At 52.4% G+C, this 26,678-nt stretch overlaps 2 protein-coding genes across 4 annotated transcripts; one reads left to right on the top strand and one right to left on the bottom strand.

Annotated features, from left to right (window-relative positions):
* Nucleotides 1-1,183: 1,183 nt before the first annotated feature.
* ECSCR (endothelial cell surface expressed chemotaxis and apoptosis regulator) lies at nt 1,184-18,376 on the bottom strand. 3 transcript variants are annotated; one of them, XM_033517704.1, is made up of 11 exons: nt 18,205-18,364; nt 9,948-9,989; nt 9,421-9,471; nt 7,973-8,089; nt 7,439-7,501; nt 5,620-5,667; nt 4,970-5,068; nt 4,150-4,248; nt 3,541-3,577; nt 2,346-2,445; nt 1,184-1,816 (listed from the first exon to the last, which is right to left on the bottom strand). In XM_033517704.1, the coding sequence occupies exons 1-11, from the start codon at nt 18,254-18,256 to the stop codon at nt 1,808-1,810; spliced, it is 717 nt and encodes a 238-aa protein (XP_033373595.1). In that variant the 5' UTR covers nt 18,257-18,364; the 3' UTR covers nt 1,184-1,807. The 3 variants fall into 3 exon arrangements, with proteins under 3 accessions (XP_033373595.1, XP_033373596.1, XP_015497732.1); XM_033517705.1 differs by lacking the exon at nt 5,620-5,667 and having other exon boundaries at nt 18,205-18,368; XM_015642246.3 differs by lacking the exon at nt 1,184-1,816 and having other exon boundaries at nt 1,823-2,445; nt 18,205-18,376.
* Nucleotides 18,377-18,932: 556 nt separating this feature from the next.
* Nucleotides 18,933-23,012, top strand: SMIM33 (small integral membrane protein 33). The gene is made up of 2 exons (XM_033517770.1): nt 18,933-20,581; nt 21,014-23,012. The coding sequence occupies exon 2, from the start codon at nt 21,030-21,032 to the stop codon at nt 21,435-21,437; it is 408 nt and encodes a 135-aa protein (XP_033373661.1). The 5' UTR covers nt 18,933-20,581; nt 21,014-21,029; the 3' UTR covers nt 21,438-23,012.
* The last annotated feature ends 3,666 nt before the right edge of the window (nt 23,013-26,678 follow it).

The raw sequence follows: 26,678 nt of genomic DNA, 5'->3' as shown, positions 1-26,678 counted from the left end.
CCATTCCCTCGGGAGCCTCTGGGGGAAGAACCTTTCCCTGCTCTCCATCCCAAACCTCCCCCTGCAGCCGCTCCCTCCTTCCCTGAGCTCTGCCCTCAGCTCCTCTGCTGCAGCTGAACCAGCCCAGTGCCCTCAGCCGCTCCTCGGGTGGTCCCTGCAGACCCTTCCCCAGCCCCGGCTCCCTCCTCTGGGCTCTGCAGCAGTGCCCGTCCCCGGTGCTGGCGCTGCTGGGGCCCCCCGAGGGCTGTTCCTGTTCTGGCCCCACGCCACAAGACATTTCCCGGTTGCCTTCATCACCACTCATGCTGTTGGTGCTTTCCCCTCATTCCACCTGCCAGGGACACCTCCCACCATCCCAGGCTGCTCCAAGCCCTGTCCAAACTGGCCTTGGGCAGCAATCCAGGGATTCTCTGAGCTTCCCTGAGCACCCTGTGCCAGGGCCTCCCACCCTCATTTTAGGACCCTCAAGGGCCTGTGGGAAGAAGGAGGTCAAAAGAAGGAAAACTAAAGCAGTGCTGAAATCCTACAGAATCAGGGAGATTTGTTAAAGCTTTGCTTTCACTAAAAATCTACTTGCTGTGCTCCATGTGTGGATTCACAGGTCTTTGGGAACTGGAGCTATCTGGGTCCATCTAATTGGGAATTATCTGGGATTCTGTGTTAAGCAAATTCACCAGTCTGGTGGAGCCTGGGTCAGTGACAACATTTTACTTTTCATAATTGTTACCAGAAAAGCTTCATTTATTAAGAAACAATTTATCAAACTACCCTGTGCAGGTGCCGGAGGTTAAAAGTGCATTGGCTCTTACCAGGAGCTTTGAAAATGTTGCATTTTTTATTTTCTGAACATTTCCTTGCCAGCTGCAAAGCACAGCTGCCTCTTGCATTGCACAGGGGGCTGCTGCTCTTCCTGGTCCCAGGAAGCTTTGGGGAAGCTGGAGATGATGGAAGCTCTCCTGGCAAACTTGGGCACGTTCCAGGAGCTGAAGGAACTCAGCAATTTGCTTGTGACCATTCATTTTACACTGAGATAAACCCAAAGCAGGGACTTTATTCCTTACACTTCAGCCGAGTCCCTGAGCATGTGGGGAGATAATTATCTGCCTTCCTGAAGCTCCGTTGTTAATAATAATAATAATAAAAATAATAATAATAATAGAAAAAAAAGTGTTTAAGATGGCGATTTGCATTTCAGCAGCACCTTTAATTCACGGTTCTCCATGCACTTTACAGACAGATTAACAAGGCCTCACAACAACCCTGTGAGGTAGGTGGATGTGACCATCCCACTGCTGTGGGGACAATGAGAGCACTGGGGATAAGGGGCTTGGTGCTGGGATTTGACCTAGAACTTGGGCATTTAAGTCCCATCAGGCCTTCAGCTTCGGATCAGGCTTTCCCAGCTCGCGGGTCTGGCTCGACGTGGGGCTATGCTGATTAACGAGCCTGTGACTGCCTGGCACAGACTATAAAGGCCATTAATCTAAGGCAGAGGTTTATTAGCGGAGTGGATGGTGCTTTGGTGCTTCATGCTGCTGGAATTATCTGAGTGTTTGAAGGCATATCAAAAATAGAGTTAGATATCAACCACGGAGCGTGGCAGGCTGTAACTGGAGAAAGCCCTCAGGCCCCAGGTGGGGAAGCTATGTAGGACACTACTGCAAATGTACTGATCAGAAAGGACATAATAATTTATATATAAAGTCCACCCTTGCTCTTTCCCCGAAGGAGGGAAAAGAAAAAAAAAAGAACCTAGAAAACCACTGCTGGTTGTCACGTGTCAGCTTCGATCTCTGGGCTCTTGGCTTCATAGCACCTGCCAAAAGAACAAAACGCAGCTCATCAGTGGCATGGTTGGGCTGGCAAAGGGAGTAAAGCTATGTGTTCTCCCAAACTCATTCCCAGCTTTAAAACAGCCAAAAATGATATGAATTCCTCATGTAGGATGGACCTGAGGGCACTGATGGGGATGTGCTTCAGCCACCTGTGGGGCAGGAGGGGATAAGCTGGACTGGAGGGTGACACCTCGATTTCTCACACATCTCTTCATTTCATGGCAAACCCCTCCAGCTTTGCAGCTGGCCACAGGTGATGTCACCTGTACACATGAGGCAAACTTGGCACCTCGAGTTCAGCCAGCCCTGTCAAACCTAAGATGGGCACACAAACTTTTCACCCAGGCTCATGGAAGCAGTTTGGACCTTTAGAAGTTTGGTGGCAGCTGGTTTTTGTCATATTTATGAAGGAATATAAAAGAGCAAAGAAATACCTTAAGGCATGCTCTTATCCAGCCAGAGAAATGATCCCCAGCTGATTCCCTAAAAAGCAAGGCTGAAAAGGGAAACCTTTTCTGATGGGGGGTAGCTCATGCTGTTGTTGGTGTTGATGTTCTTCATGGAGATCAGAGTGATGCTGTTCCCCTTCTGGCTCATGTCTGCTGAGCAGCTGCCAAGGAGACAAGGAGATAATTAATTACTCTGGGAAACGAGAGGGAATCACAGAATCACACTGAGGTTGGAAAAGACCTCCAGGGTCATTGAGTCCAACCTTTGAGCAATCACCACCTGGTCAAGCAGACCAGAGCCACATCCAGGTGTTCCTCAGACACCTCCAGGGACAAAACCTCTTTGCACAGAGCTGGAGGCAAACAGGCAAGGCCAAGTCTGGTACGGGTGACCAGGTTTGGTTTCCACCACCCACTGAGCTGCTGTCCTGATTCAGGCCCATCCATAGGGCATTACAAGGCTTTGGAAGGTGGAATTCCCTTTTCCTACCCTGAGGGCTGGGATGTGCATTCCTTGCCAGTAGAGGCTGGATGATTTTGGGGATCAGGGAACCTTAGGCACTGTCCTATTTTCAGGCATGTTCTGCCTCAGTGGCTTCAGATCCCTTGGATCATGATTGTTAAGGGTATTTTGTGACCCCTGATGCTGATGCAAATTTGGCACCTAAATAATTACAGATTTTGCTCCCTATGTCCCTTGTCCCTTTCCAAAGCAGGGTTTAGGAAACTATCAGATGGAAAAATAGGAGCAATATGTTTTGGTCCCTTCCAGCTCTTGTTTCCTGCTGTTTTCCCACATTCAGCCTCTCCTCTGGAACAGCAGTGAGGGACCATGGGTTTCTGATGGACCATTCTCTGCTTGATGATTCTCTAAAAGTCTCTGAACTGGGGCTACTTTGTCCTGCCCTCACTGAGAAACAGTAATGGGCATCTTGGGAGATATCTAAGACTGCTTTGAGATCAGAAACTCGAGTTTAGACCTCAAGGCTCTATCTAGGCAAGGAAGACAATCTGCTTTGGGAAGGTGATGAGTCTTAGTGTGACTTTGAAATGAGCCCCCTAAATACTGATCTTCTATCTATGTCAGAGGATGAGGTGTTCTCAAAGCTGATTTTGCTTTTCTAACTCTCTCAAAGATGTCTTGACAAGCTTCCTTCCACCTGAAATAACCAAAGCAGACTCTTTCCCTTGCTAAAATTAGCTCTGGGAGAAAACAGGCACTCTCCATCAGATGTGGGTGGCGTGAGCAGCCTTACCTCTCTGATACCATTGAGGTTCCTGGTTTCTGTTTGTCTGGGGAGAGAAAAGCAGATGGTGAAGTAGAGGTGAGAAGTCATAAAATAAGTCAGCCCTATTCTGAATTACTTCGTGCAGGGATATAAATGAAGCCTGAGTGAGGTTTGAGACACTGTGGGGGAAACCTGGGAGCTGATTAGAGAAAATCTTTTGGCTAAGGGGACGTACAGGCAGGACCTGCTGCCCCTGCAGGCTTTAGGAAGGATTCCTTTAGGAAGGATTCTGCCTTGCAGCAGAGCAGCCTTGCCCTCTGCTGGGCACTGCATCGTGGGAAATGGGATTCCTAAGGAAAAGGAGTGTCAAAGTCCACGATTTTTGCTGGAAGAACTGCCCACCTCTTGGAATTTGAGCTGCAGGAAATTTGAGACCACATCCAGATGAGGCTGGGCTGGGGCTCTAGCAAGGAGGTCACACTGCACTCCTGACAGCTCAATCCATGTTCCAGTCTGGCTTCCAAACCTCCCCACCACTGTGTAAGCTTTTCAGATGTATCTTCTAGGAACTGCCAGATCCACATGGAAACTGGTGACTTGTTGATTAGGGAAGCACAGATTCCCCCAGACAAATACCTTCTGAATCCTTGGAGTGGTTGCACTTGAACCTCAGGCTGACCACACTGACCAGGATGATGACCACCACTATCAGGATAACAACGAAGCTGATGACACCTGGGGATGGAGGAAAGGAGTGTCTGAGTAGCAGAGAGACTCTGACATCAAAACTTGGCTAGGAAATCAATATTTCCATTAATGTGAACATGGTTCGTAACAGGCAGAGAAGCAAACAGTTGTTAGAACAAATAGCTTTATCCTCCTGTGTTTTAACCTCAAAGGACTTCTATGAATATTTAATCAATAAATAATTAATTGGTAAGGCAGTGCCAGGAAGGCAGAAGTCAGCTGATTACACTGGGGATTGATAAGAGTCCGTATGTTCCTGCTACAGTTGGTAAATCTTATCCCAAAAGTGTGTAAAGCCAAATAAATAAGTAATGTAACAGGGAGAGACAAGCTAGAGCTGTGGGTGATGTTATCTGTCCCATAAACCACCTTTAGACACTTAAATCAAGTGTGGATTTGGTACTGACATCAGGCCTCAATCAATCAAACAATTCTTTGCACAGGAAATTTGTCCTGCTAAGATTCCCTTGGATTTATAATCCTGGAATCACAGAATGGTTTGGGTTGGGAGGGACCTTAAAGATCATCTCATTTCACCCCCTGTCTTTCCAGTATCCCAGGCTGTTCCAAGCCCTGTCCAGCCAGGCCTTGGACACTGCCAGGGATCCAGGGGCAGCCCCAGCTGCTCTGGGCTCCTGTTTGGGTGTCCAAACCATCATGGATTGGTGCAGGAGAGCCCCCTGCTCTCCCCAGGTGGCACAAACCTTACCAAAAGCTGCCACTGTCAGCGGCGATTTCTCGTCTGTTGGGGTGGGCTCAGGCAGTTGGCTGGAGGAGCTGGGTGTTGGGGTGATGTGTCCTGAGGTGCCTACAGAGGGAAGAAAGGCAGATTTATATAAAAGTCACTCTTCCATGGCTAGGAAGAGGATTCCTAGCAATGCTAGAGGCCCTAACTCTCACTTGCACTTCACTAAAGAGACCAAATTTGGATCCTGGCCAGGCCCATCAATCTTAACAGCAAAGAGGGCAAGACCTGTGTGGAATCATTGCCTTGGTGGGGCCCCTTTTATGGACCAGCTGAGAGCACCCACACGGTTTCCTCCTGAGACCCCAGTGAGGAAAGGTCAAAGTCGGTGCTGGCACTGCTTTTGAGGAGGGAATTTGTCCTGTCTCCCTCCTTTCACAACCTTTTGCCATAATGGCACCTTTCCTTCTGTTTCCAGGCTCGAGGTTGCCCAGCAGTGCTGTTTCTGCAGAGCTTTACAGGCTTTTCAAGGGCTGGATGGGATGTTCATCACCCCTCAGGAAATCACTGGTGTCCAAGCTGCCCTGAAGACAGCCGTGTGATGGCCCTGCTGCTGGCTGTGCACGGAATATAAAATATGGAGCAGGAATTGCCTCTCTGACAGGAGGAAGCACCTTGAGTCGCTGCTGTTGTGGTGCTCTCATTCCTCATGGGATCCTGACCTGCACAGAGAGACACAGAATGTGAGTCTTGACCTCCAGTGACATCCAAGAACCAAAGGAATTAATGGAGAGGAGAATGGATTCACAGTAGTGCCGGCGATATCTGGGGAAACATGGAATTAATACTCCCACCTCCATGTTAAAAGCTTCCCACCAAATATAGTTTGTACTATTTTCCATGTCCAAATGGAAACCCTAGAGAACCAAAATTCAAGTACCCTTTTGTAAACTCTTTAGGGTCTGCAGTCCCAGGTCCAGGTTTGGGGCAGAAACAGCAAGGCAAGGCTGGAAGACTGAGCTGGGAAGGTTACAGATGTGTTGCAGGTCATGAACATTGAGACTTTAAAATAAGTCTGATTAGGGGAAAAAATATTGCAGACTGTGGGTGTGGATTGAGTGTTTGGCTCATCCCTGGATTTGAAATGAGTGGATTTGCTATGCTGGGTTATCTAGAAGTACACCATATGTGGTCTGGCTGTGGCAGCACAGAGGTTTGTCCAAGCAAGGACTCCAGTTCTCAGTGGGATAAATTGGCTTGTGTGAAGCTGTCTGGTTGGTGACAGCTGCTTCCAGTGCCTGTGCAAGGAAATGTAAAGGCAGGCCCTGTGTTTCACTTGTACAGAGAAAAAACATCCTTTGCTGCCTCCAGGCTGTTGTTGAACAGCCAGAGTGTCTGCATCGACCTTAATGAGCAGCTACAGGCCCTGCCAGGAGACTCAAAGTGATACTTCAGAGCTTCAGAAGATCACCTGTAGGATCTTCCTCCCTGCTTTCCCAGCCCCACATTCCCAGCAGCAGTGCTGGCCAAGGGGCTGTGGTGCCTGGAGAGGTGTGCACAGCTCCTGGCACTGCCCTGGGGAGCAGCTGAACCCAGGTCCTGTCCTGCAGCAAACATCCCTGATTTGGACTGGGATTCTGCCAAAAGCCAGAAGAAGAAGGGGAAAAGGCATGAAATAATAAATCTATCTATTTCAGAAGCCACAAGGAGCAGAACAGTCTGGAGAAGCAGGGTCTGCTGCTGTACAATTTTTTTCCCCACTCATCAAATTCTTTGTTTCATTCTGAAGTTGTTCCTCTGGCCACAGGCAGAAGCTGGGGCTTGCTGAGCCTGGCATGGATACACCATCCCTGGGAAATGTTTGGTCTCACACAATGGGAGACCTGGCTTTTGGAAGCCTCAGCATTAGTCAGAGATGTGTGGAGCTTCTCAGTGGTAATTCAGGGTTTGAAAGAACAGCAGTGTGCTCTGAGCAAAGGGCTCCTGGCTTAGCTGGGCACAGCCATGCTGGGTGGGCACAGCTTCCTCACCTTGCTTGTGTTAGAGATCTGAGAGGTACTTGGAGAGGCAGAGCAGTTTCTTGACCACTACAGGTTTTGGAGGCTGAATTTTTAACGGAGAATCAGCTCAGTTGTCAGATTTCAGTCTTCCAGTCACTTGGATTCTGCCCTTATTCTGAGAAAACTCTTACTGAAGTCTAATTTGTGCTTACAGCTTGAGTTAAACAAACTGTCAAAAGCAAAATTATATTTACTTAGAAAGATTTTAAAAGGGCTCCCCTTTCCTAAACATAGATCCAGTGTTCAGCTGCTCAAGGTCATCCCAGCAGAGGATGTTGAGAGCATTTATCTCATGTTTTATCACTGCTTATAAAGACACCAGATGTGATTTTGCATGGTTCACCCCCCCAAACAGGCTCGTGCTTAGAGAACCTGTGCCACTGATTGCCATCAAATCATCTGATCCTATTGTTAGTCTAAAAGGACAAAGTACCTTGAGGTGTTGGAGAAGTTGGAGAAGGAGCTGCTGTGCTTCCGTTTCCACCTGGCTTATCATCTAGATAAAGAAAACGTGGGAAAGGACAATTAACTGGGGAAGCCACTGCAGATTCCACCATGGAGAGCTGTTGGGTGTCCATGGAGTAAAAATCTCGATTTGGATTATATTTTCCCTCCAGCCATCCATCAGGATGCCCAGTTAGCCAGCTGTGGAGGCAGCTCAGAGTGTACCTGACAGGTGAGCTTGAGAGAGGGAGCCTGGGGAGGCTGGAGCTGCTCCAATATTTGATAAAGCATGATCTGGATTTTCTGATATGGCCTTGGCCTGGCTGTGTCCATCTGGGGAGCTGGAATGAGCTGCTCTTTCAGCAAAAACTCTGAGAAATTCAATATTTGCAATTCAATAATTGCTGAATAACCAGCACAGTGTGGACTAGCCCAATACTCTGATGCCTGCAGTTTGGCTTGGATAAGGAGGGAGGCACAAACAGGTCCTACCTGAGCAAATATTTAAGTTTTCCATCCTTACCTCGCTCGGTGGTTGCTGTCAGGGTTGTTGTAGTGGTGGGGGAGGGTTTGGCTGTAGTAGTTTGACCCACAGAGGTGAGGTTCATGTTGGTCGGTGGTGTTGATTTTACTGATGGTTCTGTAGGGAAATTGTGCTGTTACTTCAAACAGTTCAGCTCAGAAACAGCTTGGAGAGGGCACAGCTATTGCAGAACCCTCAAATTCCTCCAGAGTTAGGAATAATCTGCTAGGGAAAGCATGGAAATGGCCTTCATCCTGCTCAGAGTCAAGGAACTCTTGTACTTTGGAATTTCCTTTTGTCTTTTCACTGTGAGGAGATGCTGAGCTGGCAGAGCTCAGCAAACATGTGGGGAAAGTCAGGGTTTGGTGCTGCTTGTTTCCCTGCCCTGAAAAGTGAAGGTGTTTTTGTCACCAGACACTTGAGCTGCCTGGAGCTGCCTGGCACCCTGTGATCATTTCCTTGTGTTCTGAAATGCCAACTTTCACCTTGCATTTCACTGAGAGCCTCCAACACAAATAATTCAGCTTTTGAAGTGGTCTGGAGGCTCCATCCTCTGCCTCAACCTGCTCCAAAGTGCACTCAAACCAGAGCAAGATGTGAGGGGGAAATCTTTCAGTAATCCCTCTGCAAGGAAGAGTGGATCACCAGCTGGGAATTTACAGGTGAGTTCCCTGTCTAGACTTGCTCCTGGCTTTCCAATAAATTGAGAAAATGATGAAATGGTTTCAAGGTTAGTGTGATGGGGTTTTTTTTTTCCTCCTTTATCCAAATACTTTACTGAAATATTAGAATTTAGGATTAAGTTTAAGATTTAGGTTTTTTTTTTTTTTTCTGCAAGGCTTGGAAGCAGAAGCAGAGATCTTTTAGAGATCTTATTCCTTGATATTTTTGGGGTCCTTCTGGAAGGGTAGCTATGTTTAGATTTTTTTGTTTTTTCCTGAAACAGCAGGAAGAGATCTGTCTCCAAAGATCCAAATGGGCACTAGCAGCTGTGGAGCTGGAGAGATCATTTCTTGTGCAATTGGTTTTCTGTACATGTCAAATATCATAGGAAGGCTTGGGTTGGAAGGGATCTTAAAGATCAGCCATGGATGGGGTTTGGAGCACCTGGGATAGTGAAAGGAATCTCTGCCATGGCAGGGATGGAATGGGATGAGCTTTAAGGTCTCTTCCAACCCATTCTGGGATTCCAGATCTTGATCTTCTCATTCTCCCTATTCAATCTGAAGATTTTCCCACCCCCCGGTATTGCTCACACCCATGCCTTGATCCCTGTGGGGTGAGTTGGCTGGACCAGAAGCCCTGACACCACAAAATTTCCTTCCTCCTCACCACTGGCCTCTGCACAGCCCCAGTTACTGTGGGGTGGCCCAGCTGGACTGAGGTCAGAGCAGTTCCCCACTGGGATGTCTTCAAGCCTCTCTCCTCGCTCTCCAGCTGAGCATTACCTGAGCTGTGGTTCTTTGCTTCAGGGCTGGGTGCTGTAGGTTGGGATTGACCTGGAACACAAGCAGAGGCACGGAGGTGACATTTCCAGGCTGGTGAGATCCCACAGGGAGGGTTGGAAGATGGACCAGAAAGGGGCCATTGAGAGCAGAAAGGGTGAGGGGGACAAGAGATGCCAAGGAGAGGGTTTGTTGCTGGTGTGGCTGTAGGGACCAGCTCCATGGATCCATGTAGGGAACAGCTGGGAAAGCAGGGAGCAAAGGTGAGGCAGGATCCCTCTGCTTTCCCCAGGCTTCCTGGAGCACAGCTTCACTCCCTTCCAGACAAAAGGGAGCCAAGCCAGGCCACCCTCAGGGGCACAGTGCCCTCCATGTCCCCTGGAGATCTGGGGCTGATGGATGGGGCAGAGGAAGGATCCTGGGAGAGGATCCCTCAACAGGTGCAGGGTCCCACTTGGGGCCTCTCCATTTGCATCCCCCCATTTCCATGTCCAAACAGACACATAAAGCACATCACAAGGCAGAGGTACCTGTTCCAGTGGGGCTGGAGGAGTTTGTGGAAGCTGTAGAACCTGAAAGGAAAGAGCAGAGTCTGACTGGTGCTGATCTGTGGTGGTCACTAACCCACTGCTGCTCTTGTTCCATGTGTGGTTTGCATTTTCCTCATCTTCTGTTGGAATGATTTTGGAATATGGGATTCCCCCAAAAGCGTTATCAGAGGAGTAGTAGCAAAGAAGTTTTACTGAGCACTAAAACTATCAGGCTCTGAATAAATGAATAGTGGAGTTTATCCAGCCAGGATAAATGTGCTCCTCCCCTTTGGGGGTCATAGAAATCCATGGGCTCGTTCCCTCCCCAGCCCTGGCCCAGAAGGGTGTGGGACCTCTGTTCTAGAGCAGTGTAAGACACACATTTGAACACTTTGTTCCCTTGAGACCTTATGGAATGGATGGATGAGGTTTGTAAAGGCTTCCAGGAGATGATGGGACCTTTCTCCTTCCTATCCTGTGTATCCCAGGAAACTGAGGCCTGCAGCTGTGAGGCTGGAGGGAGCTGCAGCCCTCAGGATCTGCCTTCCCTGTAAGGCTGGGTAGTCCTGGAGGCCCACACAAGTTTGTAGATGTTTCACTGGGCCCCCAGTTCCTCAGCTGAAAGGTGGCTTTGTTTGCTTTGTTTCTTTTTCTTTTGGATTCATGATGATGCATCCCTGCCCCAAACCCCCACATTTCCTACTCTCAGCATCCATGATGTTTTCCTTGAAGCTCCTGGAGTCACAGAGCAGAGTATTTTGGCTTGGAAGGGAACATTCAATCTCATCTAGTATAGCCCCAAGGGTTAGATGAGATGCCAGTTAAAAATGCTGCCCTTGAAAATGGGAGAAAGAAATGTCCCACACTTGAGGACAAAACCTGGAAAATGTAAATGCACTTTAAATGCTCAAATCCTACCTGGCTGCTTTAACTTTGGGAAGGTGACTTTGAGTCTGTCATTGCTGGAATGTACATCCTAATTGGGATTTTAAGATGGTTACTGCTGGTGACCCTGGTGCTCTCCAAGGTTAAGTTTAATGAAAGAAATGGCACCACAGGAAGCAGCTGAATCTGACTCCCCTGGTGATCCATCTCACCAGAATCCCACGGGACAAAAAGGATTTGGGCAAAAGGGACAGCAGGGAAGGTTGAATCCTCCCAGCACACTGTCCCCTCATGGTGCCCCAGGGCTCTGGTGGGAGCAGAGCCTTTGCAGGAGGTGCAGGGGAGGCTCCAGCCAGGGCACAGCAGTGCCTGTTTGCATCCAGAGCCTGCCCTCCTGCAAGGAAATTCTCCCTGGGATGGTGGGGAGGCCCTGAGGGTGCCCAGAGCAGCTGGGGCTGTCCCTGGATCCCTGGAAGTGTCCAAAGCCAGGCTGGATGGGGCTTGGAGCAGCCTGGGATGGTGAAAGGTGTCCCTGCTGTGGCAGGGGTGAGATGGGATGAGCTTTAGGGTCCCTCCCAGCCCAAAGCACTGTGTGATTCCAGGATTTGATGCCAGGAGCTGTAGGGAGGCTGAGGGCTCTGGCAGGGAGGGCTGTCTGGAAGGAAAGCCTCAGCACTGACTGGGGGTCTGGCTCAGAGCTCGCCCTCAGCACCCTCTGGGTGTAGCAAGTTCCTGATTGATCTCATTTTCCTCGTGGAATTGCTTTGGAGACTTAATTGTTTTTGTGTCTGAGGCTTTATGACAATGATCCCAGCCAGACAGGAAGTGTGTAAACCATGGTGAATACATAATAAAATGTGGTTTATTCCCAGACACAGTTTGGCTGTGAAAATCAGACTGGACTTTTCAGACCTTTTCCATGTTTTTCTCTTCTAATTTACTGGGCAGCAGGCTGGGAAAACTGTCCTGTTCAAACCATGAAAGAGAAGGCAGGATCAGATCTTTAATCATGGAGAGAGGAAGGGACTGGTTGATTTACAGCTCAATTTGGAGCAGGATCAGGAAACAAGGACCTTTATGTGCAGCAAGGAAAAGGGAGGCTGGGAAAGAGGAACCTGCCTTAGCACAGGGATAGAGAGGTGTGGCTGTGTTGAAGAATTTATGGGATATCCTTCCCCAAGGGTTTTGAAGAGCAACTTAAAGGAGCATCAGGGCAGTAAGAGACAGGGTTATGGGCAGCTGTATCATCACCTACTAAACCAGTTAATATCATGGGGAAAAAAGAATGTTTTAGGCACATGTTTGCCCTTCCTAAAGAGGTAGAGAGGATTCTTTTGAGGAAAGGGGATGATTCTGGACATTGGTTTGCAGATGCCTTAAGATACTCTCTACATTCAGCACAAAAAATAAAGTGCTGAGATCATCATGGGGGGTCAATATCCTCCAGCAGCTGCTTGACTCAAACAGCTCCTCTTTCTCCAAAATTCTCTTGCAGGACCCATTGTCTCATTTTCCTGTGGGGAGAAGTAGCTGTGGCACATTTATGGAAGAGATTTATGGAGCATTTATGGGAATGCTCACAGGTACTTTTTTATGGACATGGCATGTGGAAGCACCCAGAATCACTGGAGAAAGAGTTGCTGTCTTCACTTAGTCTCTGTCAAAGGAAAAGGGGAATGAAGGTGCTGAGCTGGACATTTATGGTGCAATGAAGAGAAATCTGAGAACTTGACCAGAGCCTCTGGGGATGGCAGGAAGCTGAGGGTGAGGGAGGTGACACTGCCATCCCTGATGGGACCATCCAGGGGCCAGCTCCAGGAGGAAATTGTACTCAAAACCTTCTTGTCCTGAGACCGAGGCTCCCACTGCTCATTGTAAAAAAGATGAAAAAGCAGTTTTCCCCCATTCCCAGTTCCTGAGTTCCTGTGGCTGGGCTGATGCTTGCCCTGCTCTGGAGTGTTGCTGTGCAGAGGCTGAGGGCTGGAGATCCCCTTCTGGCATTCTGCTCCGGAATAAACGCCCCTGGCTTTTCTAAACACATCCACACTTCATTTCAAAGTGGAGCAGGCCTGGCTCCAACTTCTGGCCGCTGCTGCTTGTTATGCCTTCCCTGCCAACTCAAATAAGCAAAACTCCTGTTGTATTGGGTGTTTTGTTTTGGGGAGGGTGCTCAGCAATCCCAGACCCCGCAGGAGCACTCCCGTCGTGGGGCTGCGCAGCAGGACGGGGATGAACAAAACGCGCCACGTGTCGCGGCTCCCTGCAGATATCCCAGGGGATTCTGGAGCTGGAAACCATTCCCTCCCCGTGCTGCTGCCAGCACGGAGAGCCCTGGCTCTATAAACAGCTCCCAGCAATAATCAGGACACGGCTGGCGCAGCTGGAATCGCAATAAACATCAAAGCCCTTCCACGAGGGCGAGCGCTGCCAAGGAGTTCATTGCGTGTTTGGGTGCAGAGGATTTACAGCTGGATTGTGCAGTCCTGGGTGGAGACCGGGAGCTGCCTGAGGGATTTACGATGGGAAATACGGCTTTGTGCTCGTGCTGTCATGGGAAAGTCCCAGTTAGGCACTGGAGCTGCAGGGCTGCAGAGGAGCACGTCAGGGCTGCCGCTGCATTTCCCGCTTGCTGCTTTCTGCTTTGCTTCTCCCAAGGGCAAACGGGAGAATTTTGGATTTCTGGTTTTGGCAGGTGTTTTTTCTGTGGGGCTGGGTGTGTCTAGACTGACCTGGAGCCTTCTCTCGTGGCAGCTGAGGTATTCCCACCTCACCCCACTCACTCCTCAGCACAAAGAGGGTGTCAACCAAAAGACAGGTGAATTTTAGGTATTTCTGCTTTGGTATTATTTTTGGCAATTGTAGACATTTAAAGCATGGTTTTTCCAGCTGCTGACCAAAGAGAGGGAATACTTTAAACCCCCAAACTTTACCAGGGCCTCCTATAGAGAGCTGAGGCAGCTGTTGGGAAGGTTTCAGCAGGGTTTAGATCAGGCTCAAGACAGGTTTGTGGTGTCCAGCCTGTGTTCACAGAGAGCTGGGGTCACTGGGGAGGACCTCTGGCACCGGTGTGGAGTCACAGGGACTGCTCCTGTCCACTCAGAACTGCTGATGGGGAGGGAGCATCTATTCCCTGTGACAAGGAGCCCTGGACTCGTCCCTTCCCTGGCAGTTTTGGGGGATGTCCCACCTGCAGAGCCCACAGGGCTGACCCTCTGTGTCACCCTGTGCTTGAGAACGCTTTCAGAAGAGAGATCCAGCAAGCTAAAAATAGGCTTTGCAACTCAGATATTGGCACTTCTGTCAGATGACCCAAGACAAAAAAATACCAACCACTTAACACAGGTGCAGCTGCTTCCTGGGTGAAACACACAGCACTGAGCAACACTCAGGGCTTCCACAGGGAAAAAAATCCTCTCTTAGGAAACCTGGAAAGCAGAGAGTTCTGCCAAAGCCTAGGCCCTGTTTTATTAAGTGCCTGAATAAGGTGTCTTTGCCTTGAGGGTCTCACAGCAGAACAGGTGGGGTGGGAATTGTGGAGGAGAGAGAGGAAAAGTGTTGTTCTGCAGGGTGGATAACTGACAGCCCAAATTAGGGCCAGATCCACAGAAGTGCTCAAGTGCCTAATTCCCAAATGCTGTGGGGGGGCTGGCAACTGGCTGCCAAGTTGTTCTGAATTGTAATGACTCAGTCAAAGTGTTATGGAAAGTTTAGAGAGCCGGGAATTAATCCCGGATCTCATCAGCAATTAAAATTAATCGTTGCCTTCCTCTGCCCGTCCTCAAGGACTGGGTCTGGGCATCCTCTCCAAGCACCACATTCCATGCTCCTCTCTGGTGAGCCAGTCTGGAATCAGATCTTAGTGGGAGGCAATTAAAACCCACTTGGATGTAGAAAACAACCCAGGAGACAAACAGTGGGGAGGCTGCAGGCACAGGGCGGCTCTGCTGGGTCCCTTTGCTGCCCAGGGCTGCTTTGCCCATGGAAAGGGCTTGTCCTGGAAGGAAAAGCAGCCTGGCTTTTCTCCTGGCTGCACCACCAGGCCACTGCTCCATCACCCTCCCAGCTGCTCACTGGTTCCAGTTTCCTCCTGAGCTGCTTATTTTAGAGCTCTGGGTTTGCTCCTGCTGATGTGGCTCCTGTCCTTCTCCTGGCTGTGCTGCTCCTCAGCTTTGGAGCTGGGTCTGGGATGTTGGAGGGGAAATCACTCCATGCCCAGTGCAAATGAAAAATGGGAGCTTCACCAGTCCAGGCTCGATGGGACCTGCAGCCCAGCCAGTGCCATTTGCCTACCTACAGTTTTTTAATAATACTATTTATTAGCAGAGCTCAAAGCACTTTACAGAGGAGACTTTCCAAGTTTCTTCCCAAATTGCTTACTCTTTCCAGTAATTCTGAGATTCCCCAGGTTTATTTGAGCACTGCTCTATGGTGTTTATGAACCACCAGGCAGGAATGTGATCTGCTGGGACTGGTGCAGGAGATGAGGTGTGAAAGGGGCTGGTGGCTGAGGGATTTCTCATAATTCCTGTTCTTTCCACCTGCTTTTCTTGAGTGTCCTGGCTTGAGTGCCAGGGGAGCAGCTGAAGGTTAACCCTGCTTGGAAGAGTTCTCAGTCTCACTGAAGCAACAGCTACAGGCCTGGTAAAGCATCTTGGCCTGACAATTCATCTGAGTCTAGATTTTGGGTGAAAGACCCAAGTTTCACCCCCACATTTCCCAACTCTTCATCTATCCCCCACAGTGTGGGCAGCAGGGCAGGGGGGATTCTGGACCTCACCTGCAGAACTGCCCTCCTTCAGCTTAAGGACATTCTCCCTTGTCCTGTCCCTCCATCCCTTGTCCCCAGTCCCTCTCCAGCTCTCATGGAGCCCCTCTGGGCACTGGAAGGGGCTCTGAGCTTTCCCTGGAGTTTCTCCTCTCCAGGTGAGCACCCCCAGCCCTCCCAGCCTGGCTCCAGGGCAGAGCTGCTCCATCCCCCGGACCATCCTGGGCTCGGATGGGAGCTGCTCCCGTCTTGAGGCGGTTGGGTGGTGCTGGGTGGGCTCCTCTGGGCACTGGAGCCAGGAGAGCTCCCAGCTGGGCTCTGCTGCTGCTGGAGAAGCCTCAGCTCCCTTTTCCAGCCCTGCTCCCCTGCAGGAGCGTTCCTGCCCTCGGGACACCTGTTGTTGACTCACCTATTGTAAACGGGACAGAATTCCTGGAAGCTGCTGCGCTCAGATCTGCGCTCACCGAGGGGTTTCGGGTTACCGAAGGGAGCAGTTTGTTGTGCGAACAAACATTTCTAAAGCACCTCCTGCTTTCTCTTCCTTGTTCACCACCTCAGGGCTGGGCTGGCCTCACCCTTGGCTGAGAAATTTGCTTGAGGATGGCCTGGTTTGAGGGTACAAGTCTGGAATCGGGGTGCCTGCCCTTCAGCTGCACCCCGTTTTTGATTGTATCAAAAATATATCTCAGAATACTCGTCTGGTTTTGAAATACCACATTTCTGGTGCCATTATCCATCCACAGGCTGTGGCACAGATAAGGAGAGCGATGGATGGAACAACAACAGTGGGAAATCCTGCTGGGTTTTCATCAGCTTTGAGGGGGAATTTTTTCAGTGGAAATCTTTTGTCTGGAAAACTCCTGCCCATTGTAATGGAAAGGGTCCATAGGAAGAGGTTTGTTTGGACAAATTTTCTGCTAAGTGTTTCTGGGGGGAGGAAAAACAAACTGGAAATGTTCCAGACCTTCTCACTTCAGCAATTTCAAAATAACAGTTTGAACCTCCCTTATCTGAATCTCCCTTCAGAAATAACCAGGAGAATGGAGAAGTTTAATTTAAGAAATTATAAATTAATAAAACCATTTGCACCAAGCAAAAGTGAGAAAGGCCTGTGTGGGACCAGGCAGGTGTTAGTGTCCAGCCAAAGCTGATTCTCTGTCTCATCAAGGTTATCTCCATCTCTCCAGGGCAGGGAGCCTCGTTCCAGAGCCCCTAATTCCCTTTTCCTGCTGCTGGGAAATCAGTGGCAGCACCGAGCCCCTGTCACTGAGCTGCTGCTTTGTCTTGTGCAGATGCTTCCCCCAGGGGCTGCACCACCTTAGGGACCTGCTGTCAAATTAAAAATGAAATTCAGAAGCCCTTTTTGGGCTGTTGGATGAGCAGGAGAGGGAGCCAGGACACTTTCCAGGGAAGGCTGGTTTGGTGGGAGAGGTGTGACGGTGCTGTCACCACGGAGAGGGATGGTCCCTGGTTTTAGACAGGTGGCTTTGAGAGGACAGAGTGATGCTGTTGGGACTGAAGGGTGGCATCCCATTCCAGCTGCTCCTGGAAGCTGAAATTCTGGGCAGCGCCTGTGGGATTCCCACTGCATGGATCTTGGTGTGGTGCAGCCCAGCCAGGGAAGGGCCTGACCCCCTCTGTGCCATTCCTGTCCCATAAAAGCCCTTCCACGTAGTTTCAAGAGGAAAAGCTGCGTTCTGGGTGGGCTTTAAGGAGCATCACAGGGTGGCCAAGGTGCTCAAAGGCCCTTGATGTGATCCTTGCTCTGATCCCAGGCACAAATTCCCCCTCTGCTGAAGGCAGCAGTGCTGCCCTCTAATAAAGAGAGAAAATTTCCAATCCCACATGCTCTTATTTCTCGGAATTATACAGCTACAAACCGAATTGCTTTCTGTATTCTACAGAATGAGCTGATCTTTCCTTTCCAACACAAACCATTCTATGATTCCCTGCCTTTTAAAAATCCCATTATTACCAGCACAGTGGCTGTAACCCGAGGCAACTTCTATGGTTTAATGATAAAACCTCGGAGTTGGAGACACATTATTTTATATTCCTTTGAATGTATTCCAGCTCCCAGCTACTACAGCTGTCAGCAAGGCAAAAGAGGCCTGACAATGCAGGGCAAAGCAACCTGTCATCCTTCAGAGCAGGAAACCAGCTCCTTCATCCCACACCTCGACTCACACAGGAGAGAGAAGTTAAAGCAGAATTACCCCAAAGCAGAATTATTACAGCAAGGACAAGAAATGCTCTGCACCAACCTTGCACGTGGGCTTTGTATTTGTATTAACGAGAGCAAAAAGTGCAAATAAAAAGTGTTTTTGAGGAAAACAATATCCTCCTGTACATTGAAACATCCCACCTTTACTTTTATTTGACAAAAGCCACTTACTCCGAACTCCTCAGCAGAAACTCTCCTCTCATTAACCAGGAAACAAATCTTTCTATCCCAGCACTGAGCAAACCTGACAAAGCCACGTTTTCCCCAGCGAGCCGAGCTGCGAGGCTCAGCCTTCCCCAGGCTCTGCCCGGATCCCTCGGAGCCCCCCGAAGCCGGGACCCCCCCAGACCCCCCCGGATCCCCCCGGCTGTGGGGGAGCTCACCTGGGAGCAGCAGGAGGAGCCCGAGCAGTGCCTGCACGGACGGGAGCAGCATCTCGGCGCTGCTCGGTGGCTCGCAGAGGCTCTGGCCATCCCGGGAGGGACCGGAGCGGCGATTCGCCTGCCTGGGCTGACTCTCACACGGCTTCCTGTTAAAGAATAGGAGGAAACGGGCTGAATCCACAGGGGAACTGTGTTTTTCTGCCCATTATGGCCGGGGAGGATGTGAGACATCGCTCGCCGGCGGCAGAGGAAACCTCGCCGGGCTTTGCCGGGGATTCGGCACCGAGGGATGCCCCGATCTGGGCCTCAGAGGCTTCTTTATGGGGCTGGGGTTTTTGGGAGGGGTTTTGGGTGGGGTAGGATGTGCCCCAGGTCCCATCTCCCCCCACATCACCCTCCCTGGGGTAAGAGCGGCTGGAGGAGCCTCCCCGCCACCCGAGAAGGGATTTCTTACACATCCATGAGGAATTTCGGGATAACTGCTCCTTGTGGGGCCGGGCTAGCTGAGCAGCTGGACCTGCCTGTGCCCTGTGCCTCCCTGGGCAGCTCCAGCGAGTCTGGGAGCTGGGACATGCCAGCTTTGGGATGGGGGCTCTGGGATGGGGGCTCTGGGATGAGGGATTTGGGATGAGGGATTTGGGATGAGGGATTTCGGATGGGGGATTTGGGATGAGGGATTTGGGATGGGGGCTCTGGGATGGGGGATTTGGGATGCTCCTCTTCAGGCAGCACAGCCTCCTCCCCTGCAGGACAAACAGCACATGGTGGGCTTGGACCTGCCCCATCCCCAGTTCCTGAGGAAGGGGAGGAACTGGAAAACTGGGCTGGTGCTGCCCTAATCCAGCCCAAAGGGTTCAGGGATTTGGTTTCTTGGCCCTGAGCTCATGTTGTGCTGGTCTGTGCAGGTCCTGCCTGTCCCAGTGTGAGCTCTGGAGGTTCTGACTGATCCTGTGCTGGATGCCAGTGGATGTTTGCAGGAGGAGAAGCATTTTAGTGTTTCCCCACCTAGGAAAGGCTCCTGTGTCCTTCCTAGGGGGTCTGTGTGGGTGTTCAGGATGCAAGGCCACAGGATTTTGTCTCCTGGTCTGAGGGGCTGGTCCAGCCCCCCAAAAGCCACAGAGCCTCAGCCAAAGGAGATTCTCCTTCACTGCATGGAGCACACTGAGGGTGTCCCATGCTGCCAGCAGGATCCTGGTTCCCACAGCTGGCAGACACCAGCAGGACTGGAGGGAACCATCCCCCGGGCATGGCACAGCTCCTCACATTCCATGGGCCTCTTCCAACCCCTCCAACCCTCCAGGGAAACCAGCAGGCCCGAGGCTGGAGGCCTCCACAGCAGCCCTTGCTGGGACAAACCCCCTGCCAGCAGCCCCCCATCCTTTTGTCCCTTGCACAGATGTGACGCTCAGAGATTATGCTGTAGATTAAGGTTTTACCGAATCCTGAAATGAGTGCAAATACCCAGAAGCTCACACGCAGTTAAATCTCTTCTGGATGCTCGGCTGGATGGTGGAAAAGGCTTTTCCCACCCTGTCCTCCCCACGTGCAGGAAGGACAGAGCCCAAATATTCACCCCAGCCTGTCTGCTGAGAGCCTGCAGGTAAGAGCAGTGGTGTTTGGGGGTGGAAGGATGGGAAGATGTGTTTTGTAATGGCTGAAACTCCGAGGGATCTGTATTTTCTGCTCTGTGATGTGCTGAAGGTCACTGCTGGGGCAGAGGGTGTGACACACAGCACCCCGGGGGGACGTACCTGTGTGCAGGGCGTGTCAGGGGAGGGATGTGCCAGCCCTGACCTGGCACTGTTACCCCCAGCAGCTCACCCAATCCTTTATTCCTGAAAAACCTCCAAAATCTTTGAGTCCAACCACTGAACCGGGGGCCCAAAGCATCCAGAGCTCCCCGTGGACTCAGCCCTCAGGCAGAATCTCCTCCTGCAGCAGCGGGACCCCGGCAGGGACAGTCACCCCCGGGCTGTGCCATCCCTGGCGACAGGGCCCTTCCAGCCCGGAGCGGCAGCTCTCGGCCACAAAGGGACTTTTCCTTCAGCACATTCCTTTTGCCCGCCCCGCCGGTGGCAGCGGGGAGGTTTCCCGCAGCCTGGGCGGGGAGGGATGGCGCCTGTCCCCGATCAAAGGGGCCCTTGTCCCGCAGCGGGGACAGCGGCGCTGATGTGGCAGCGGCGGGGGAGGGATGAGCGGGGCTCCCCCGAGTGCCCCGGGAGCCTCGGCGGGGCCGGGCCGGGCCGTGACGTGGCAACTTCCGAGGTGATTCCGGCTGCACCTTCCCCGTGGAGCCAGCCCGCAGCTCGTCCTGCTCGCCCCGCCGGCAGCTGCCCAGCGCCGGAGATGATGATTCGCAGGCAGCAGGGACGCGCAGGTACCCCGTGGGGCTGGGAGGGCTCTCCTTCCTTCCTTCCTTCCATCCTTCCTTCCATCCATCCTTCCATCCATCCTGCCTCCCCCGTGCTGGATCCCACGGGGTCCTGGCTCTGGCCAGGTGGGTCCCCCCGTGAGGTTCGGTCCTGGATCAACACCGGGGGGCTGGGGCCGGACAGGGGAGGGCACAGGGGACACCAGGGCCAGGAACAGCGTCCAAAGGCGCCCAGGACAAGGACAGGCAGGGCATTGCCTCATCCTACAAACCCCAGACGTCACCGAAATTCATCCTGTGCTGCGAGCCCGAGGGAGGGGACACCCACGGGATCATCCCGCTGCAGGAGCGGGCAGGAGACGAGGGCAGGAGATGAGAGATGTCACCCTCACCGTGTCACCCTGTGCCCGGTGCTCACCCCCCGTGTCCCCGTGCCAGGTGACCCCGCGGAGCCATGAACGCCTCTCTGCCCGGCAGCCAGCTGAGACAGCCCGAAGCTCAGGACGTGGCCGCCTTCACTCCGGTCTCCATCGTCAAGAGCGTGACAAAGAAATCGGACGCGCTGCCCGTGATCTCGGCCATCGTGGTGGCGTTCGTGCTGCTGGCCGTGCTCATCATCCTGGCGGTGCACTACGGGCCCCAGCTGCGCACCGTGCAGATCACGCTGTACCACGAGCCCATGCCCCAGCTCATGGACAGCGTGCTCCTCACCCACTGGAGACAGCTGGATTCCCACGGGAAGCTGCCGGGCCGGGATCTGCCCGGCGTGGACTCGGCTGGGGTGATCTGCCACTGCTCCTGCAGCCGTCACCTTCCCCTTGGGAGCGCTGAGCCCAATGTCATCGAGATCACCTACCTGTGACAGCCCTGGGCCACCTGGGCACAAGGCACGTGGCCCTCGGGAAAGGCTGGGATGGGATCTTCGTGTATCCCGGGACTCACTGCTGCCCACACACGGAGGCTGCACCTCCCCAGAGCCGTGTCTGGCCCCAGGAACCCTCAGCCAGGAGGTTCAGGGTCACTGCAGTGTTCCTGGAAACTGCATCACCCCAGAGCTGTGTCTGGCCCCAGGAACCCTCAGCCAGGAGGTTCAAGACACACCAGTGGCCCCCAAAAGTCCAGCCCAGGGGTGTCACTGTCCCCAGGCAGGAGCTGGGTCCCAGTCCTGTCTCTGGGGCTGGCTCAGCCTACCTGGGACAGCTTTAGCATCTCTTCTGCCCTGGTTTTACCTGCCCCACACTGCCTGGGAGTGGCCAGCAGAGCTGCCTTGGTCCTTGCCCCAGCTGCAGAGCTCTGGGGCTGTGCTCGGCCCCGGCATTAGCTGGAAGTTGCATCACCTGGAATTGTTTTCCGGTGAAGATGTTTCCACACTCAGTGTCCTTGTGACACTGTTTCTATGGCACAGAGAAGCTTCCAGCCGCTCTTTGCCTCTCACCACAGCCCCTTTTCCCACAGTGGGGGGCTGGAACATCGTCCTGCCCCTGCCAGCCCCCCCAGCCCCTCGGGCAAACAGCCAGAGAGGGGAGGAGAGGATGCAGCTCCTGGTTCTGTGTGGGGCGGTGCCAGGGACGGGGGACAACGTGTCCTGTCCCCAGTGGAGGTGGGTGAGAGAGGAGTGGTGACACAGCAGAGTGGTGATAGTGGCACAGCACAGCTGGATGAACATCTGGAGGTGTTGGCACCAGAGGGGAAACTCGTGTGACTCTGGGCAGAGCCTGCAGCACCTCTGTGCAAAGGGATGGGGAGACCTGAGGTCACCCTCACTGTGTCACCTTCAATGTGTCACCTTCAATGTGTCACCCTCACTGTGTCACCCCCACTGTGTCACCCCTACTGTGTCACCCTCAATGTCTCACCTTTACTGTGGTCACCCTTGCTGTGTCACCCTTGCTGTGTCCCCTCCCTGGCTGCTGTCCCTAGGAGGGAGCAATGCTGGGGTTGCCATCTCTGGTGCTGAGGTGGCACAGAGGGATCAGGGCAGGTGAAACCTGAGCCCTGCAGGATCCTGGGGGTGTCAGAGCACGGCTCCTGTTCAGCCCTGGGGTCTCTGCTGCTGGAGATCTCTTCAGTCCCAGCTTCTCCTCCCGTGGGACACTGCAGGATCTGCAGTGCCTGGGGAGGGAGCAGCCTCTGAGATCCCCCAGGAGGATTTATTCTGCTGGTCAGCCCCACAAGTCAGGATACAGCTCCAACCTCTCCCAGTCTGGAAAAGCCAGGTCTGTGGCTGCCCTCAGGTCCCTGGCACAGATCCCCGTGGGCACAGCTGGACAAGAGATGGCCTTTACCTGTTCCTGCAGGTGCTGGAGGGATTTCTTGACATGGCAGATGCTTCAGGATCCCTCCTCTCACTTTTCCAGCCCTTTTCTTGCTTTAAAGCTGGGTAGTGGTTGGACTTGCTGAAAACTTTTTGTCTCCACAACAAAGATAATTTATATTACTTTTTTGGGACAGTTGTTTTCTGTTTTGAATTTGCTTCCATTTGTTTTCCAGGGCCGGTAGGGCATTATCAGCTCTCCCACACCCATGGTAGAGGAGATAAGGACTGCCATTTCCATTGAAAATTATGGAGTCCTGCTCCCCTTTCCTTTGTTTGAGGAAGTGCAAAGAGGCCTTTGTTTGCAAAGTGCACATCCCTAACAGCACCCCTGAGATGATAATCCCCTCTAGGGACTCGTCCTAATTAAGAAATCTTCTCTGGGAGGGTGGGCAGGCCCTGGCACAGGGTGCCCAGAGCAGCTGGGGCTGTCCCTGGATCCCTGGCAGTGCCCAAGGCCAGGCTGGACAGGGTTTGGAGCAGCCTGGGATGGTGGGAGGTGTCCCTGCCATGGCTGGGGTGGGATGGGATGAGCTTCAAGGTCCTTTCCAACCAAATCCATTCCATGAACTCTTTAAATGACATCTGTGGGTTGTGGTCACCCCCACCAAGAGCTGGAGCTTGTGAGCATCACAAGATCTGCACTGTGACACCCAGAGAGGCTGCACCCTCTTCTTGGGGACATCAGGCAGTGTCACCCACCCAGGCTGGGACAGCACAGTCATCCCCAGCTTGTGTGGCTGCACATTCCTGCTCAGGAGCCCTGCACAGTCCTGCTGCCCAGCACAAAGCCTTTAATTAGAGGAACAGGAGCTTTCCTGGCAGCTCCCTCTGAAGGACACCCACAGCAGGGAAACATCGTGTTTAGAGAGAAAAGATTAAAAACGTCTAAATATTAATAAAGAGCAAGACAAAATGGGTAATTATTGCTGGCACTTATTGATTTGCAGCCGCTGGGGACTCGTAAAGGTCTGATTTATGTCCCAGTGTGCCGTGGCCCGGATCCATCACTTACCCTGTGCTGTGCAGGGAAGCCAGCCTGGGTTGCTGTTCAGGTGTTTTGGGTTGTCAAACTGAAATCAAACCGAGCTGGCAGTGAAAGGTGCGCCCATCCTGCTGGGTGCCCCCATCCTGCCAGCAGCCCCGTCCACACTCTGCAAAGATCCAGCACTGAAGCCTTGGGGAGTTCTTCCATGTCTTTCATTTGCAAACAGAAATTTAGATACAAGCTTTTGGAGCACAGGAAAGAAATTACTGTAAGACTTAGAATAGCAAATTAAATCATACAAGCGAGCGGCAATATGCTGGCAGCTTTCTCCTCCAGAAGGACATCAAGGGTTAGATCTCAACTCATTGCTTTCTCCCACACAATAAAACATTGTTTTTACAGCTTCTCCTCATTTCTCTTTGGCCAGCTCTCCCTCTCTGTGCTCACAGAATTGGTTTTTATAAAACACGTCAGGGTCCTGGAGCAGCAGAGCCGTGCATGACATTACCATAACATTATTCCTCTCTATTCAAACACCCAGCCTGGCCCAATTTACTTCACTTATAACTTTCTTCCCCTCCTTAATACTAATCCTTTTATGAGCACAGAGCAACAATAACTCTCCTTATCATCCCCTCTGTGCAGGGCAGCTCCTGGAGCCTGGCAGGCAGGAGCTGCTTTGCTCAAAACCAGGGTTTTTTTGCCTGGGGAAGCTTTCAGGAGCTGCTGCATCAATAATTAACACTGTCCTCATCAGGGATTGCCTGCACCCCCTTTTATTTCCCTCCTAATTCAGGTGTTGCCTTGCAGGAGGGGGGACTCCGTCAAAACCCCCCCAGAGAAAGGGTTGTGGGGGCACAGCGGAGTTTGGGGGGAGACTCTGCTTGTGATGCTGGAAAGTTGCCTAAAATCGTGTGAAACCCAGGGAAACACCCTAAAATCGTGTGAAACCCAAGGAAACACCCTAAAATCGTGTAAAACCCAAGGAAACACCCAAAAACAGGGGAAAACCAAGGAAAAAACCTAAAATCGTGTGAAACTCAGAGAAACACCCTGAAAGTGTGCAAAACCGGGGGAAACACCCTAAAATCGTGTAAAATCCGGGAAAATCACCCGGAAAGTGTGCAAAACCCTAAACCTATGTAAAACCCAGGGAAACACCCGAAACCCGTGTGAAACCAAGGGGAACACCCGAAACCCGTGCCAGACTGAGGGAGGCACCCAGAGCACCCGCGGGGGATGGAGGGGAAGCAGCTGCAGCATCCCCGGAGCCTCCCCGCAGGCTGGCGGGGGGACCGTGCGCGGGGGGCAGCCGCTCCCCGGGGACACTTTGGGGGGCTCGGCACCCCCGGCCGCTCGGGCCAGGCGGGGACAGGCGGAGCGGAGCGCGGAGCAGCAGTGGGCTCTCGTGGTGGAGCGATCCAACTGCACAGAGCAGGCACCGGGAGCTCCGGGAAGGCACCGCTGGAGGAGCCCGCAGGGACAGCCGGCGATGGTGATGGAGCGGGTGGCACCGGGATGTCACCTGCTGCCGGGTGTCACCTGCCGGTTTTACGGAGATGAGCTCAGGGAGAGCCGGAGCACCCCAAGGGAACCTCGTACAGGGCTCTGTGCCTGGTGTGAGAGGGGGAATCGCGTCCTTCCTCCTCCTCCCGGGAGCCTCGCAGGCCCCTGCAGGCAGCTGAGCACGGGGAAGGTTCTGAGCTGCCTTGTGCAGCTGCACCTCACACACCTCATGCTCAGAGAGGGATTTGCCGTCTGCTGAAAAGGCAGTGACACTCCTAGAGGAGCAAAGGCTGTTTTTGAAGGGCTGGAAATTCAGAGAATTGCGGAATATCCACAGTTGGAAGGGACCCACAACAATGGTCCTGTCCAGCCCTGGCCCTGCACAGACACCCCGGCAATCCCAGCCTGGCATCCCTGGCAGCGCTGTCCAAACCCTCCTGCAGCTCCAGCAGCCTCGGGCACTGGAGAGGCTTTAAGGTCTGCCTGGAGCCTCCTCTTGTCTGGGCAAACATCCCCAGCTCTCAGCCTGTCCTCATCAGAGAAAGTGATTAGGTTTGAAAAAGCCTCTTCATTCTCATTTCCAGCTGCCCTCCGCTCCCTGCTGTGCCATGGCACAGCTCCTGCTCCTGGGCTAACACTGTGGCAGCCCAAAATGACAAAGTTTGAAGATCTCCAGCTGTGCAGAGGTGCTCGAAATAACCTGGTGGTGCTGCTCTCTGCCAGGTGATGGACAGGGAGAGCGGTGCCTCCAGCACAGCTCTGCACCCCTGGGAGCTCAGGGTGTGCCCTGTCCTGCTCTGGAGCCTGGAGAGCAGCTGGAGCCGGGTTTGCACTCCTGGGAATGGCATTTCCAGCTGCTCTGGGCACTGACAGCGCCTGAGCTGAAGGAAGCACTGCACACAGTGAATGTATGAAGTGCTGTGGGGGTTGAGTGTAGCTGAGGCTCCTTCTGAGCTTTAAATGAAAGGGTTCAGGTGCAGGCTAAACCTTAGAGGGGGGAATTTTGTGTTCATCGCCACCACGGTGTCCACGGAGGTCCTGAAGCACGTCGGGAGCCAGCTGGGGTGTGAACAGGAAACAGGAGGAGACACGTTTTGTTTTTAGCACCAGATCTCATTTCCCTGCCTGTGCTTCTGGCAAGTCCCAGCTCGACCCCATTTTTCTTTCCTATTTTCTTGCAGCGTTACTTTGTCCATCTCCCTCCACAGCACTGGTTTGCAGCTCAGGCATGCTTTTGCAGCATCCTCCTGCCAGCTGGGAATGTTCTGATGGCTGGGGGTCACAGGCCTGGTCTG

The sequence above is a fragment of the Parus major genome, chromosome 13 (assembly GCF_001522545.3).
Source record: "Parus major isolate Abel chromosome 13, Parus_major1.1, whole genome shotgun sequence".
Classification (NCBI taxonomy): Eukaryota; Metazoa; Chordata; class Aves; order Passeriformes; family Paridae; genus Parus; species Parus major.
Note: the sequence above shows the minus strand (reverse complement) of the source record. Positions and strands in the feature narration are given on the sequence as shown.

Coding starts and splice junctions, on each gene's coding strand:
- ECSCR (XM_015642246.3), bottom strand. CDS start 18,256: ATGCTGCTCCCGTCCGTGCAGGCACTGCTCGGGCTCCTCCTGCTGCTC. Junction 5,069..5,619: donor CACAACAGCAGCGACTCAAG/GTGCTTCCTCCT, acceptor TTCCCTCTGTAG/GCACCTCAGGACACATCACC. Junction 3,578..4,149: donor CCACTCCAAGGATTCAGAAG/GTATTTGTCTGG, acceptor TTCTCTCCCCAG/ACAAACAGAAACCAGGAACC.
- SMIM33 (XM_033517770.1), top strand. CDS start 21,030: ATGAACGCCTCTCTGCCCGGCAGCCAGCTGAGACAGCCCGAAGCTCAG.